This window comes from Antechinus flavipes, chromosome X, assembly GCF_016432865.1.
Source record: "Antechinus flavipes isolate AdamAnt ecotype Samford, QLD, Australia chromosome X, AdamAnt_v2, whole genome shotgun sequence".
In the NCBI taxonomy this organism is placed as follows: Eukaryota; Metazoa; Chordata; class Mammalia; order Dasyuromorphia; family Dasyuridae; genus Antechinus; species Antechinus flavipes.
In genome coordinates, this window is record NC_067404.1 from 81,592,656 (window position 1) to 81,608,838 (window position 16,183).

At 59.9% G+C, this 16,183-nt stretch overlaps 1 protein-coding gene across 1 annotated transcript in view; it reads right to left on the minus strand.

Annotated features, from left to right (window-relative positions):
* DGKK (diacylglycerol kinase kappa) overlaps positions 1–16,183 on the minus strand; it is a 134,907-nt gene that overhangs the window by 18,168 nt on the left and 100,556 nt on the right. The window contains exons 9-20 of the mRNA XM_051969184.1: positions 13,446–13,608; positions 12,196–12,304; positions 11,497–11,636; positions 10,837–10,894; positions 10,245–10,537; positions 8,799–9,168; positions 7,324–7,612; positions 6,089–6,188; positions 4,869–4,976; positions 2,025–2,121; positions 1,016–1,123; positions 267–380 (exon numbers count right to left, since the gene is read on the minus strand). Of these exons, the coding sequence (XP_051825144.1) occupies positions 267–380; positions 1,016–1,123; positions 2,025–2,121; positions 4,869–4,976; positions 6,089–6,188; positions 7,324–7,612; positions 8,799–9,168; positions 10,245–10,537; positions 10,837–10,894; positions 11,497–11,636; positions 12,196–12,304; positions 13,446–13,608 (1,949 nt within the window). The remainder of the gene's footprint in view (positions 1–266; positions 381–1,015; positions 1,124–2,024; positions 2,122–4,868; positions 4,977–6,088; positions 6,189–7,323; positions 7,613–8,798; positions 9,169–10,244; positions 10,538–10,836; positions 10,895–11,496; positions 11,637–12,195; positions 12,305–13,445; positions 13,609–16,183) is intronic.

The window sequence follows — 16,183 nt, forward strand, 5'->3', positions numbered from 1 at the left end:
TAGGCCAAAGGCTTCCCAGCTGGAGGTCGGGAGGACAGCCCAGACGGGGCTGCACCCAGCACCTGAACCATACTAAATGCTCATCTAATGCTTCTGGCCTAGCCCAGGGGAACCTAGAGTCCCCAGGCTTTATTATTCCGAGCCCCACTATCACACTATCAGTGTGTATGCCCTCGTTCCAAGGCCTGGTGAGTTCCCTGGAGGTCCTGGTCTGGCCACTGGGCCCCTGCCCAGCCCCTCTTCCCCCCACCCCCCCAGCTGCCTACCTGGGCAATGCGGTGATGTTGAAGGTTAATCACTCGGGACACAGCCATTTGGATGCTGCCAAACACTGCCACCACCTCCAGCTTCTTGTCGTCAAAAGAAGGCGCTCCAAAGTTCTGTAGGGGAACAGTGGCAAGGTCGCCTACCTCCCCGAACGGCCCGCCCGAGAGACGGGACTGGGAGCTGGGCCCAGGACGAAGGCCGTTTCTGGCCCTTTCCATCAGCCCCATCTCCCTCGCTAGCCTTTGTCCTAGTGACATTGAGGGCTTCTTCCCTAGGTGCCACATCCTAGGAAATGAGGGGGCTATCTGACAGAGGGGTCCCTCAAAACTCAGAGATTCCAGGGCCATGTACTGGAAAACCAGTTTTACTGAGGAGCATTTGCCCAGGGACTTGATTGGGGGTCACGGAAAGAGGAGGCTGTGGAGCCTAAGTGTCCATTTCCCCAGTCCCCGGTGGGGCAGATTAGGCCCCCGGCACCTTCGCTTGCCTGCGCTGCATTCACTGTGATGGGCGGAGGGAGATGATTTCCCGGGCCACGGGTACTCAGCCTAGCCGGTCTGTTCCCCAATCCCCATGACCCCGCAGGGGCCCCGTCAGCCAGCTCAGTGAACCCTGCTCTGGGCGGGTCTGGGCCATTGGTCAGAACCCAAGCTGGGCCGGGAGCGGGACCCAGCCTTTGGGCGACTCCCATTCTGCCCTGGGAGGGGCCCTCTTCCCCTTTCCCCCTCGTGGCCGAGGAGCAGCTTACGTTGTCTTCCTTGGTTCCGCCCCAGAAGTTGATGCCCCCTGCATAGCTGGGGATGTTGAGCACGGCAATTCCCTGCAGACTCGGCAAGGCCATGACTTCCCCGTCACACTAGAAGAAGCACAGAGAGGATCTGGAGGGGAGGGGCTCCAACCCTGGACCTTGCGCCTCGAGGCACGCGAACGGGGGGCCGATGGGCTCCCCAAGGAACCTTCCCATTCCTGGAGCCTGGGGGAGCGTAGGCCATTCTCTTTCCCTCGAGGTTTCCTCCTCTACCCGGGAAGAACGCCCTGGCTACCCTTAGCCGCCTCAGTCTTATTTTGGGGCAAACAAAGGAGTTGGTGGGGGTGGCCACCCATCCCTTCTAGCTCTATTTAGGACCACCAGCTCGAGGGTGACTGAGGAAATTGAACATGAGACAGCGGGCCATGGTCAATGGAGCCCTTTCCCAGCTGAGCAGTCCAGGGCTCGAGTCTAACCTCGCCTACTGGCTGTATGACCTGCTTTGGGCATCTCTTCTCACCTGTCAAATGAGGGTATTGGACTCAATGGCCGCCAAGGTCTCCATGGGCCCTCACATTCTAGGATCCTATGATCTAGAGGTAGGTTCGTTTGAGGGAATTCTGAGGCAGTGCCATTGTTCACCACAAGGGGGAGCAGTCCAGAGAAAAGCTGACTGTCGCAGTGGGACTTGGAAAGGCAAAGACAACGGAGGGAGCCTTGAATCTGACCCTGGGGTACTTCCTAGTGGGTGGCCCTTCCTCCTTTCATGGCAACGTGCCGTCGAACACAATGTTTTGAATGGAGTCCAACCATGGGACTAGGTCTCCCCCTCTTTAAAACGAACAGAGGGGCGTCTGCCTTCGGCCCCCGAGACTTCTTCCTGCCCCACTTGTTCCCCAGCCACCCAGCGCCAACAGTGGCAAGGGTCTGGTCCAGTGGCTACCGGGAGCTTGAGGGGGAAAGGGCAAAGGAGCGAGGGGACACCTCGGAGGGTCCTTCCGCCACTGACCTCCAGCTGCACCCGCTGCTCCAGGTTCTTGTAGGTTCGCTGCAGGAGTTCCTTGGTTCCCAGCACCCCGTACCACATCATGTTCTTGGTGCGGCTGCTGCAGGTGGGAGCACAGAGGAAAAACAATGAGGCGGGAGAACAATTTCCAGAGAAGGAAGGGACGCACCGGAACCTGCCGGGCCATGGGGAGCCCTGGGAGAAAGTCGCCACCACCGAGCCAGAGGCTCTGGAACCTGAGCCAGGCCCTTGGTCCTCCACGGGTGGCAACAGACCTGGGCCTCTGCCCTCTCTGGGTTTCCCACCTGAGGCCCCGCAATCGAGAATGACTTGTGTCTCTGGCACTCTCATGGAATGCCTGGAACAACTCCATATGGAAACAGTGTTTGTAGAAAGCCACGGGAGTGTACACTGACAGCTTGGGCACAGGGGGCCGGGCAGGAGGCGGCTCTCCCGTCGTGAACCGCTTGGGGCTAGTGCTCAGACTAGGGGCCCAGCAGCCCAAGGGAGCTTAGAAATCAGGTCCCCGGTCACGCGAGAGGGCCGGTGGCAAGAAGCTGGGCCGTGGGGGTCAAGGCAGTGAGCGTGAGGCAGGGGAAGCTGCCTTGGCAACACCTGTGGGGGACCCTGGACAAGTCCCTAGCAGATATGGAATTGGAGGAAATGGGGGGGCTATGATCATCTCCCCATGGAGTCAGAGCTTTCATCCCTATCTCACGTCCCTGCCAGCTTGCTTCAGTCTTTGGCTTCTGTTCTATCGCTTGTCCCTCCCTAACTTTCAGGGGTTCTAGTCCTTACCAGTTCTCCTCTCTCAGGAAACTGGATGCCAGATGGGACCATCCCTTCTTCTGGGGCCGGGCCTCTTCTCGGAGGCTCACTTGGCCCCGGGGAGTCAGTCCCAGCTCTTCCCGATTTACCCAATGCCTTATCTAAGCCCTGTCTTTTGGCACCTTCTCACTGGGCCAGGGGAACCTCCTCTTAGCCACGGTCCCTCCTCCTAGTGCATTTTCAGAGCACTGAGGGTGATTCGGGAAGACCTGGGCTCCTCCAGGCTCCACAGACCCCCCCACCGCCATGACCTGTTCTCCTGCCGCCCCCGATCCGGGAGCCTAGGGCTCTGTCGGCCCATAGGCCACAGCCACAGAGGCCACAGACTCGGGGATCTCTTCTTCACAAGTGAATGGCTCTGGGGCGGGCTGCGGGGGAGGAGAAGGAGGAGTAAGTCACGTAGCCTTTCTGTTTAGAACACCCACCACCCTGCCATGGACAGGTGAGGCAGCCCCGCTGGCAGGTGGGTGTCTGGGCACTGATCCCTGGCTTCCTCAAGGGGAAAGATGGGCACAGCCCGTGCAGGCCCTTGGAGAAAGGCAGGGAGCTTTTCCTTGTAAGTCTGCCTGAGGGCACGGCCGGCACTGAGCCAAGCCAGGTGCAGCGGGCGAGGTTAGCCGCCAGCAGGCAGGATCTGTGCCATGGCCCAGAGGGCCAGGGGACGTGTTTTGAGGGGGGCGACTGCGGGCACCGCACCCAAGTTCCTCCATCAGCTCCGTCCATGGCAGCCAATCTCTCATTAACCTTCCCCCCCTTTGGAGCTAGAGAGGAGGTGGAAGGGGACAGTAGCTGTGTCCTTGTTGTGGAAAGGGACTCGGCATCTAAAGCCAGAGGTTCCTGTGGGATCACTTAAGCAACATGTGGGTACTGTGGGGAAAAGGGGGCAATGAGAGCGGTCTCTTGGGTCCTGCCCCAGGGCAGCTGAGGCTTCTGCTGGAGGCCGCGAAGGGGCCCAAAGTGCCAAAGATGGGGCTGAGGGGTTGGATCGGCATGGCTGCCAGTCGTGAGAAAGTATGGGAGCAGGAAATGCTTCCAAGTGCCATCCTGGTTTGGGGTGGTAGCTTTGGGAACTGGGGCCCCAAAATCAGGCCCTCAGCTCCGGCCCCAAGCACCCGGTCCAAACAGCACGCACAAGTTTCCTTTTAGCCGCTGGATCCCGGAGAAGGGCGCCAAGGCTGAAGCACATCACAGGGATGTAGCACGTCCCCCCAGGCTTATTCTCAACCCCAAGACTAGCTTTGGGGAAATGAACAAGAAAGGCCCAAGCAGACACAGGAGGAAAATGAGTGGCCCCCTTGGCCCTGTAGGTTTGGGAGCCCAAGTGAACCGAGGCTCACGTGCCCATGCTGAGCCATCCCGGAGCCAGGGTGGCACTGGGCTCGTTTCATCTGGCCAGTCCCCGGAATGGGGATACAGGAACCCCCCGAGGGTCAGTGCATGGTTTTCTACAAGCTGCATGTCACTGGGGTCACTGCAGACATGCTGCCGTCTGTCCCAGCTCCGCTTCCTTCTTGGCCCTGGGATGATGGCCCTCCACATTTGGGGTGCATGTCTGGGAATTGGGGGTCTTTGACCTGCTCTGTGGATCCAGGGACAGACCCCCAAGAGGGAAACCCAGATCATGGAGGGCAGAGCCGGGCCATCCATAAGACTGGCTGAAGGAAGCAGGTGTGCTGTCTGGAGGAGAGAAGCTTGGGGCCAGGGGGGGAGGAACGGGGTGCAGTCATTACATTCTTCAGTATTGGAAGGCCTGTCTGATGGGAAGGGGGTTTTGGGCCCAGAGAGTAACAGATGGAGCAATTCTGAACAATTGGAGCTTTCCCACAGGGAGATTTGTGGAGTGTGTGCGCTCGCTTGTGCCTTCAGGGGCAGTCTCCCAGCTGGCCCCTGCTTTGTCATCCAGGGCGCTCCCTGGCCGGGTGGCTCCCAAAGGCCCTGCCAAAGGGCCTCTGGGAAAGGAGCTCAACAAGGGTGCGAGCACAGATTGTGGGGGTACAGAGGAGCTTCCCCTTTCCATACCTGCATTTCTTGGGGTGTTCATCCCTTTTGTTGTTAAACTCCAGAGAAATCTTTGCATCCAGACCGATGCCGAAGTAGTTATTCATCACGCACTTTTCCGAGAATTGGCTAAAATCGACAGACGTATGGAGGTTAGCACAGAGGGCGCCGGGCGGTGGCCATTGCCGCCATCGCCCTCCGCAACAGCTGGCGTTGCCCGGGGACCTGCCGGGCTCAGGACGCACATGCCATCGCCCTGTAATACATTCGTGTAAGGGGGAGGAGGAGCTCGGCCACTGGCACTGGATGAGATCGGACCCCAAGAACAACTCTTGGGTTAGCCCACAGAGTGGGGTGCTGCCGTTGGGGGTAGTCCTAAGTTGCACTTGGGGATCCTGCTGAAAAGATGCCTTGATCATCTGTTATATGGGAGGGAAAGATGGGTGGCTGGGGAGTCCTGGGCCCCAGGCCCCGATTGTGGCTCTACCACTTTTCCCTCTGGCACTCTGGGCAAGCGCTACATCTTTCTTGGGCCTCTGTAAGTCCCTTCCAGCTCTAGAGCAAGTCGTTTCCACTCTGAGACCCTTGAGCAGGAGTGCCTAGTGGGATCCTCCGCAGAGATGCCCATTCTCATGTGACCGGGTCATAGGCAGAGGGGCTCATTGGGCCCACTAGGTGGGCAGGTTTTCCTCTGGACGTGGTGGTGACATTTTCGAACACACATGTGGGGACAATTATGGCGAGAAGGCTGTAAAACAGAGTTCTCCCTGGGTCTCCAGCCTCGTGCCTGCTACGGGAGCCTGTTTCCTCATCTGTGAAATGAAGGAGACGGCCTCCAGGAGCCTGAGCCTCCTACTGTCACAGCATATGCTGAGAGCAGTATCTTGTTTGATTCACAGGTGGAAAGCCAGGATCCTGCAGATCAGAGCAAGACTGGAGGCCACCCAGGCCACTGCCCCAGCCAAGCCCCGTACCGGTTGCAAAGGCAGGCCACCTTGGCTGTCAGTGGCCGTGGGAACGGCCCCGGCCATCTCTGCCTTTGGCCTGGGCACAGAAGTGACTCAGGGGGTGGGGTGGGGGAGATGAATGATGGAGTGGGGCATGGAACCTCCTGCCTGGCGGCACCTCTGGCCTCTGGAAGCCCCCTCACTTTTCTGTGAGAAGCAGAAGAGGCCACGGCACGTGGACGAGTTCTCGCCCGGGAATGGCTGGCAAGAGCACGATGTCGCACCCGTACTCACATGGTGACGGGCTCCTCGGCAAAGTTGCTCGAGCTCGAGTCATCGGGTTGGTCCAGAAAGACGGACGACGCGGTGGATGACAAGGTGTCTCGGCGGGAATCTGGCCAAAAACACGTAGCCGCTCAGGGCTTTGATTGGCTCATTGTGCACCGGGCTCTCCTGGTACGGCCCTTTCATCATTCGCACCCTCGTTTCATTTCCCCGCCCAACTCTGCTAACTGCTGTTGGGCCACCTTTGGGTCAAGGGACCGGTAATCCCAGAGCATTGCGGGGGGAATGCTTGGGGTACACTCTCTGTCTGCTCCTGCAGGGGGATGGTGGACAGCTTGGGGAGATGCCCTGAATGGGCTGTTAGCTGGCAATGGTTAAGTCTGGGCAAGTCCTATTTGTAATGGTACGCCTCTTCTTCCTAAATGGGCCACCCAGGACCAAGCCAAGGTGACTGTGCTCTCTGCTGCTGAATTGTCAGGTCACAGAGGAAGTAGATATGTCTAAACGGACTGAGCAGCTAAGCGGTTCTGACCCCTTCCCAGTGGCTGCCAGGGTACCCCAATGGCCCCGAGGCCCTTCTCAGGTGATGGCACCTTATAGCCCGGAGGCTCCAAAAAGGGGGGAGAGGGATGGCGAGTTAGTGGTCAGGGTACTGAGAGCTCTGCTGGATGACCTTTCAGCATCTCCTGTGGAAGCCCAAGTTCTGGGACTCGGAGCCATGGTGAACAAAAGCAAATGGGGGCGGGCTGGGCTGGGGCAGGACCCTCACTGCCTTCTGCGCCCTCGGTTCCTTTCCTTCTGCCACTGAGAGGAGCTGGGTTTGGGGGCCGGGCCACCTGGGGGTCAGTGCAAGCTGGCATTTGTCCCTCTCGTCTACAGGGTGGTTGCCAGGCTCCTCCCGGAGGTCACCGAGCTGGCTGGCGGGGCCCTTGGGAGCCCCAACAGTCGAGCCCCGGGCCTTCTGCTCGGCTCTACCCATCCTTCCCCACACATGTGACCTCGCCAAGTCTGAACACACCATGAGAGGGTCGGTGAATTCACAAGCGCGTGTTCAGTGCGACACTGCCCAGACCCTCTGTGGCACGGTCCAAGCTGCATGCCTGGCTCCTGCCTCTTTCTGTCTACCCTGGGACCTGCCTGCCCCCCTCCCCCCGTGTGCCACAGGGCATGGCCCTATCCTTGTTCTTCTCCCTGCGCTGTTTTAACTGGGTTTGTAGCCCAGCTCCCAGGCCCAGGCCCCTTACCTTGTTCTGACTGCTCAATGATCTGCCTCAAGGCTTTCTTCAGGCTGTTAGCTCTCAGCACCATCTGGTCCTTGGATCTGAAGGCTGGGGGCACCAGGCTGGAGGGCTGGCAGACCTCCGCGGGGACGCCCCCCACGGCTCCCCCTTCAAAGTCATCCTCGTCGCCCTCATCCTCTTCCTCGGCGGCCGGGGCGGCCAGCGGGGCGCTCTCCAGGTAGCCTGTGGCGGCCGGGGGCTCCATCTCCAGCTCCCGAATCAGCATGTCAGTTCTGTTGCTCACCGGGGTGCACTGTAACAGATAGGACCAGGGCCTGTCAGAAAGTGGCCCATAGCACGCCATGGGGCCCTCAAGGGAGCTGGGGATAACGTAGCCCCATGGGAAGGAGGGGCCAGAGGCTGAGGGGGGGATAGGAGAGAAGGGAAGGGAGGCCAAAGGACGGAGCCCCAGGGATGGAAGGAAAGGGAAGGAGAGGAAGAGGAGGAGGAGGCAGCAGCCAGGCCCGGCCAGTCCCCAACATGTGCTCTGCCACGTAGTGCCGGCAGGGGAGAGCGCCGCATCGCCCCTCCTTTGTTGCCATGAGCCAGAGTGTCAGGTGTGTGCTGGTACGGATGGAAGGCTGGTACACGTGGGCACGGGTGTGTGGCATGTCCTGGGGAGTGATTCCATGGGATGTCTGTCCTCCCTTTGACTTTGACCCGCTGGCGATTCTGCTGTCCGGGACCAAAGAGAAGGAGCCTCATCCCTCCACCTTGTGGCCGCCCTTCAGGCTTCCATGCCCTCCTCTGGTCTGCTCTTCTCCAGGACAAACCGGCCCAGTTCCTTTTGTCTGACCTCCCGGTAGGTGGATTTGGGGGTTTGCTCCAGCCTGGCTGCCCTGCCCAGGACACTGTGCAGCTTAGCTTGACCTTCTTGAACTATAGTGCCCAGAAGTAAGTCAATGCCTCAAGGGGGGGGGTCAGAGCTTGGTGCAACAATCATGTCCCCTGGGTGTTCTTCTACCCAAGCCTTCCCATCTCATGTGTGAAAGCTTGACTGGGCCCTAACATCAGCCTTGACACCTCTTCCTTGTGACTTCCATCCTCCTGGGTTTGGCCGACACCGCGGCCCGGCGTGAGCCCCGAGGGTCCCGCCTCGTCCTATGGGCTCACACATGAACGTGTCCCTGGAGTGCCGACGGGAGTGGGAGCAGAAGCCTGGCATTCACGGTTGTGGGGTGCAGCAGTTGGCATGCTTGGATACCTATGGGAGCCTGTGTCTAGCTGCAGTGCGCTGCCTGTGTGGGGTGTCCCCACCACCTTGCTCTTTCCCCACCTGCCTCTCCCCACACACAACACTCCACAGGGGCATCTTTCCCATGTCTCCAGGTGCCCGAGGCCTTGGCCGTGGCCCCAGTAGTTAGCCCCGGCAGTTAGCCATGCTTGAGTTACTGGCCGTGAATGCTCTTCCCCTGAGCCCATTAGCCCCGCTCTGCCACATCCTCCTCGAGCTTGCCCACACGTGCCTGGTTTGTGCAGCTATGTAGGGTCACAGTGGGTGTGCTGGTGGCGAGCCAGCTCCGGTCGTCATCCCGAGCACACCACAGCCCATCCCTGCCCCTCCGGCCCAAGCGCCACGAGCCGGGAAACCTTGTCTTCTTGCACCATGTGCAAGTCACAGGATCGGCCAGGGGTGGCAAGGTCAGGCGGGGACCTTCTGCCTCCCACTTCTTCTCTGTGGTCCTCCCCCTGGCCCTGCCAGCTTCAACCACAAACTCATCGAGGTCGCTGCTCAGAAAGCCGGCTGACATGGCATTATGGGGCAACATCGTGTTTGGCTCCATCAGCCTCAGCAGGAAGCACCAGGGCCTGTGGCCTCCAGCAGAGGGCCTCGCAGCTCCCTCTTGCCCATCTGGGGCTCCTCTCAGCCCTCACCCATTGCTGAGTCTCAGGAAGGTGAGTGGCTGTTCCCTCTAAGCTGGGCACGGGGGCAGGAACTTGGCAGGAGGCTGTCCGGGAGCCTGGCCTCAGCCGGGGATTCCTGGGCTGGCAACTTCTGGGCAGGCCTTCTATGCCCTCAGACCCGGCTCCCTCTTCCACTGTCTCCTGATTGGTTTATATCCACGCTCTGGCCCAGAAAAGAAGCCTGAATGGGGGGTGGATTTCAGGCCAGCTCAGAGGAGGCACCACCTGTACATGTGCATATGTGTTTGTGACTAATTAATGGAGGCACACGGGGTATGGGGGGTCTGGGGCTTATTGTTCACATGTACGGAAGCTCACACACGTCACCTTGATATGCTTTGTGTAACGAGAGCACTCAGGACACAGATATACACATCCATTGGGCACAGGACACGGACAGACGACTTCTGCTGGGTACACACGTGTGACCCAACATACACACGCTTTCCCTACCAGACAGGTGCTCACACGTGTGTAGACACATGCAAATGCCCCCTGCACCAAGCTTTACAGACCGACCAATTGGGCACTCTCCAGGCCAGTGGGGGCAGAGCTCCTTCCCGTCATCTTCATGCACCCCACTGGGCTATGCCAGGCCACAGGCCTTCAGAAAACCACACAACACCCTAACTAGAGAGACCAGGAGCATCCAGTCTGATTGTCTCAATTTCACAGAGGAAGAAACTGAGGCCACACACCCAGGTCAGGATTGGGAGTCGGAGGACCTGGTCACACACCTTGGATTAGTCCCTTGCCCTCACCCACAACAGGAGAGGTGTGGATTAGCTCACTTCAGAGGCTTCTCCCATCTCAAACGTTCTAACATCTCAACTCCAAATTCTGTGTGGCCTTAAGCAAAAGTTCCTGACCCACCCTGAGCCTCGGTTTCCTTTCCTGGAAGATGAGGGGTGGCTCTGAGATATCACGGGACCCTGGGAACCCTTGCTCTTTCCCCACCTGCCTCTCTCCACACACAATACTCCATGGGGGCATCTTTCCCATGTCTCCAGGTGCCCGAGGCCTTGGCCGTGGCCCAGTATTTAGCTCCGGCAGTTAGCCGTGCTTGGGTTACCGGCTGTGACCGCTCTTCCCCCGAGCCCATTAGCCCCGCTCTGCCACATCCTCCTCGGCCTTGCCCGCACATCCCGGAGCCAAGGCCGGCCCCCAGCTCTGCCTCTTGGCCCAGCATCTGCCTTGGCCCAGCCTCAGAGGTCCCAGAGCTGCCCTGAGGGGGGAACGCTCCATCGGGGGCAGATTCCCAGGGGAACGGCCCCTGGGAGGAATCGTGGAGGAACAGCAAACTTAATCATTGACTTCTCCGGGGCCCTCCTTCCTGTCCACTGGGCCAGGAAAAAAGAAGGTCCCCCAATCCTCAGAAGCTGTTCCCAGGCTGGAGGCTATGGGGCCCGCTCCACTCAGGAGGCAGAGGAGTCTCTCCCCGCCACAGTGGCCATGGACACCCAGGCTGGCCCAGACCCTCTCCCTGGGCACAGACAGCAGCCAGACCCATCTCCCCCCCAGCCTTCCTTCTTGGGCTCAAAGAAAGAGGGGCAGCCGTGGGACCAAGCTCACCTGTCCGGCCCTACGGGTCAGCACTCCCCCGGGGGCCTCCCAGGTCAGGACGCTCCACCTGCGGGGAAGGCAGAAACGGCCGTTAGCATGGCCACCCCGAGAGCCACCTCGGCGAGGAAGGGCCGGCCCCATGCGCACAGCCCTTTGCTGGGTCTGTGGGGCTGGCCCACACACCTGGACTCTGTCTCCCACAATTCACTAGGCCTGGGAAGGCCACAAGAGACATGGGCAACAGATGGCAAAGGGAAAGCCTAAGGAATGGGGCAGGAGTGAGGGTGGGGGGAAAGGGACTCAACTGGCTGGTGACCCCGGGCCGGGGGTCACTTTGCCTTCCACTGGTCCCGGAGGACACAAGGTGCCACTATCTCAATGGGGAGGGATCTGCAGAGGCAACCAAGGCAAGGAGGCTCCCTGTTCCACCCCAGCCCCAACACCGCTCCTGGGCTCGAGCTACAAGTTGCCCACTGCTTCCAGCACCCCGAGGGTCTAGTGAGGCTCCTCTGCCCTTGTGAGAGCTCAGGCAGAAATGATTTAGAACCCATGGGATAAGGGCTGGAGGGTGCACTGAAGCTCCCGCCTCTCCCAGCGTGGCCGCCCGGCCGGGGAGGAGAGGGAACCGCCACTCACGGTCCCCAGGTGGGGGGCGCCACGGCCACAGACCTGTCCAGCATCTTGGTTGTGGCCCGCTCCATCTTCTCCAGAATCTGCAGGAGCTGAGTGTCATCATCACACAGGCTTCCCCAGCCCAGCACGCGGGCCAGGTCATTGCCCGTCCCTAGGGGCAGGACCCCAAGCTGGCACTGCAACGGAAAGGAGGCATCGTGTGGGCGGCCCGACTCGGGCCTGGACGGGAGGGGTCGTGTGTTCCTCAAGTGCCCGGGAACTGCCATCACTTAAGTTCCTACCCAGATGGTGGGCGGGCAACACAGCTACCTCAACTGACTTGGGCCCGGGCTGCCCAGTGACCAGGGTGGGAAGGCGAGCTCACTGTCCCGGAGGCCGCTGTCTCTGGAGTTTCTCCACCTTTTTCTCCCTCAGTTTCCCATTTTGGGGCTTCTTTTTGGCAGGTAAAGCCAAGAGGGCTACCATCTGACCCTCCCACCAACTTCTCGTGCCCTTGGCTGGCTGACCCAGCGGGGGCCCAACAGTGGGCCTGGGATGGCAGCACACAGGTTGGGTCAGTGCCACATAAAGGCGGGAGGCCAATTCTACTGGAGAGGAGACGGGCCGGTGCGGGGCAGACACTCACTTCCAACCCCAAACTGTGGCACTACTGCACCCGAGGGGCCCGGGCCCAGGCTCCGGCCCCCAAGCTTTGCCCCTCCCTGCATGCCAAGCAGGCACCATGCCCACGCTCACCTGTTTGTGTAATCCAAGAGTGTCAATTTCAGAGAGAACCCAGCCCACGCTGCCATCTCCACCACACACTAGGATCCGGAAGGTGGAGAATCTCTGGAACAGGCGGAGCCTGGGGGGGGCAGGGATAGGAGAGAAACTCAGGTGAGGAGCGGGAGGTGGGCAAACCGCCTCCCCCCACTGCAAAACAACAACCTTGGCCACTGGCTGCTCCTGGGCTCCCCATCCCGACAAGGGGCTCCCAGGCCTGCCTCGGGAGCAACAAAGGTGGTGCCAGGGTCCCGGGCAGCTCAGTGGCAGTCGTGATGGGGCACTGAAGCATGGGGAGAGGGGCCTGGCACAGATGAGGAGCTGCTGTCCCCAGGGCACTCTGAGGTTTACGTGGCACTTCACCCTGGAGGGAGGTGCTGGCCTCTTCCCTTTATGGAAGGGTCTAAGGCTGGCCTTCTTGGTCCAGCTGGGAAGAAATCCTGAGGGGCCGACTGCCTCAAATAAGCCCAGGGGGCCCTCAGCCGATGGGAGGTGGGCACTGGGCAGGGGGAGAACTGGGGGCCGCTGGTGGCCTGGCCTAGCCAACCCTGCTTTCTGTCCCCAGGCCTCTGAGTGCCTTGGGGGCCACGCCTTCCCTGGGCCATTCTACTCCACTCCCCTCATCCTCAGCAGGGAACTGTGACGGCCCGTTCCCTTCCTACCAAGGACGTTGTTCCCGGGAAGGAGGGCCGAGGGGCCCAGGGCTTTCAGCTGGGGAGGCCCAAATCTGGGCTGGACTGGGAAGCCACCCAGAGCACCTGGGACCACCTGGCGGGAGTGCCACGGGCAATGCTGCCACGGGCAGGGCAGGGAGATGGAACTCTGGAAATCTGTGTGAGCCTCCTCAGTGGCATGGCCCCAGGCCTGCCTCCCAGGAGGAAGCCAGTGAGTCTTGGGACCAAGGCGCCCAAGCTCCTATTCTGCTTCCTCAGTTTCCTTCTCTGTCTAACAAGGCCATCGGATGCAGTGACATCTAAGGAGTGACAAGAGCTTCCTCCCATCCCTCTTCTACTGTAAATTAGCTGCGTGACAAAGAAAGTCCTTGACTGGCCTCAGTCTTCTAATCTGTAAAATGAGGATGGGCCCAGACCACCTCCTAGGGCCCTTCTAGTTTCATGATGGGGAGAAGGGAGGGAGGGGGCCTGGAGTCCTGTTGCCTCCTCAGCCCCAGCTGCAAATGGCTACAGGGAGGAAGCCTCCGGCCCACGGCCCAGTTCACCTACCCCAGGTGAGGGCCCCCGTTCATCAGGTCGAACACTTGTGCCGGGTTCAGGAACTGCTTGAATTTCCGGAGGAAGCGAACCCCTTGGTTGTCGCCGCTCTTGGAATTGACAAAGGCGAGCAGAGGGCTGGAGCAGGCACCGGGGCAGGAGGCCTTCCAGAACCCTGCAAGAGTGAAAAGCCTCGGTCTAGAGCACCGCCAGGAGCAGGCGAGAGGCGAGTGGCGAGCGAGAACCGTGGGCCTCCTCCACCTCTGCTTCTCCTCATCCTTCTTTTCTGGATCTTCAGCCAGGATGTGCCCCTCCCCCCCAGCATCTCCCGGGTCCCAGTCCCGGGCCCCCTTCTTTTCTCCCTCTATTGGGCTTCACTGGGTGATCTCAGCTCTGTGGAGTTGACCATCTCTATGCTGACGATTCGGAAATCGATCCGTCCTGCTCTGATCACTCAAAGTCCAGTGGACATCTGAATAACGTGGCCAAAGCAGAAGTCACTCACTCTCCCCCGTCTCCCCCTTCCAAGCTTCCTCTGACTGTCTAGAACGTCGGCATCCTCCCAAGGTCCCCAGCCTCTAGCCTCCGTACAGACTCAAAGCCCATCTCCCACGTGCGTGACCTGGTGCCGAGGCCTGTAGATTGCACTTTTGTAACATCTCTGGAACATGCCCCCTGCTCTGCCCCGACGTGGCCCCCACCCTGGTGCAGACTCTCAACCCCCCGGATGATTGTAATAGCTGCTGGGGAGGGGGCTGCCCCTCTGCCCCCCGTCTCTCCCCACTACAATCCGTGATGGCCGTTTCCCAGAAGCCCCGGGCTGACCGTGTCACCTCCTTCTCAGACTCCAGGGCTCCCTAGTACCTTCACAATTAAATACAAAAATCTTCTTTCTGATATCCAAAGACCTTTCTAACCTTGGATCTTTCCTTCCCTTCTAGCCTTCTCATCTCCTGAAATCCTGGGACCCCAGCCTCCACTCCCGGCAGCCTCCCTGGCTGTCCTTCACAGCCAGAAGAGGGCTCCTCCTCATCCCTGCCTACTGGCTTCAATCCCAGCTAAGATCTCATCCTTCCCCCCACTAATTATTGGTTCTCGGAGAACGGGGATTGTCTTTTGCCTCTCTTCACCTTCCCAGCACTTAGCACAGGGCTTGGCATACAGTAGGTGCTTAATAAAAACTTGTGGACTGTGTTTGTAGCTACTAGTGCTCACCATGGAACTCTGATAACAGCAAGTGTTTGACTGGAAAACACAAGTCAACCAGCTGCTGTGCCCAAGCCCCAGACCCCTGGCCCTTAGCCCCTAATCTCAAACTCCATACCCCTAGTCCCAAGCCCCGGGCAGCCTAGGGCAGCCATGAGACATTGCTAGTGAAGGAGGGAAGGCAGCCCTTGAGGGGGACCCTGCTGGGCCGACCCCACCCCCTTGGGTAGGAGGGGGCTGAAGGAGGAACCTGGGTAAAAGAATCCAATGTGCTCATAAGGATAAGACGGAGGAGACCCAGTGCCACAGAGGCCCAAAAGGGTCAGGAGTCAACAAGGGCACCAGGTAACTCACAGGGCAAGCGGGCAGCTCCAGTGGGCCCAGCCCAGCCTGGAGCAATTCCCTTACGGCAGCAAATGGTGAAAGGCTCGATGAAGGGCCGGATGACGCTACCGACCAAAAAAGCAGAGCGGGAAAGAACACGAGAAGACAGAAAAAGGCTAGCATGAAGCAAGGGAGCATGGGAAAAAGGGCTGTGGAGCTCATATGGACATGCCTGTTGGGAAAAGATACCATTTTAAACTATCTGGGTATGCTGTGGGCACCCATTAGGGTGAGCCACCCTTGCAGAGGCTGGGAGGGGGTGGGGAGCCATGAATAGGAGCCTCTCTTCCAGGCCAGGTTCCCTGACCCCACCTCTGTAGGGTCAGAAAGCCCATTATTAGAAGTAGCTCCTCTGGGTCATGAGGGTTTCCCAGGAGCCCGGGGTCCCCCAATGTGAGGAACACCAGGGAGGAGGCCGTTTGAGCAGCTACCGAATGGCCCACCCTGGCTGGGGCGTCCGTATTTGTCAGGTCAGGCCCGAATCTGAGCCCTCTGGGAGGGAGGTGGAAGCAGGGCCTCGTGGTCCCTGAGGCACCAGATGTGGGCCAAGGGGTGAAGCAGGGCTTCCAGAACTTAGCTTAGGAAAGTTCCTGGGCTGGGAGAACAGAGGAGACTCCTTTGGGTGGAGACAAATGAATTTCAACCCCAGCTTGTAGTCACTTAGTTGACCTCCCCCCTCCCAATCCCATGGCCATCCCTTCCCCCTGCTGGCACACCTCTTGGCCCTACCCATCCGGCCACCCAGTCTCATCCTCAGCTCTCCTGCCCACTTCCTGGACAAGGGTGGAGATCTGGTTCCTGGTCTGGGAGGTGTCAGAGACCCCAGCACCACGGACAGCCGAGCGGGCCCTTGGAGGAGGGGGTCATCACACCTGTGGACACACGTGTGTGGGTCCCCGAGCACTCAAGGCTCTGGGGGGGCGATCCCGGGCTCAGGAAGGAGCTCTGCATGAGGACGCATCCGGGTGGTCTAGAACAGGCCTGGGGGTGGGGTGGGCAAGGGCCCTGCCTGCCACTGAAAGTGGGTGTGGATGCCGGTGTTCCCTGGGGTAGCCCTCATTTCCCAGCAGGCTTTGGGGTCTGCTGGAATCCCGGCTTCCTGGCCCCCCCCCACCTCCCTCCCCCTGCTCTGTCCTCTGGCCAGGACCATTACTGTGAGG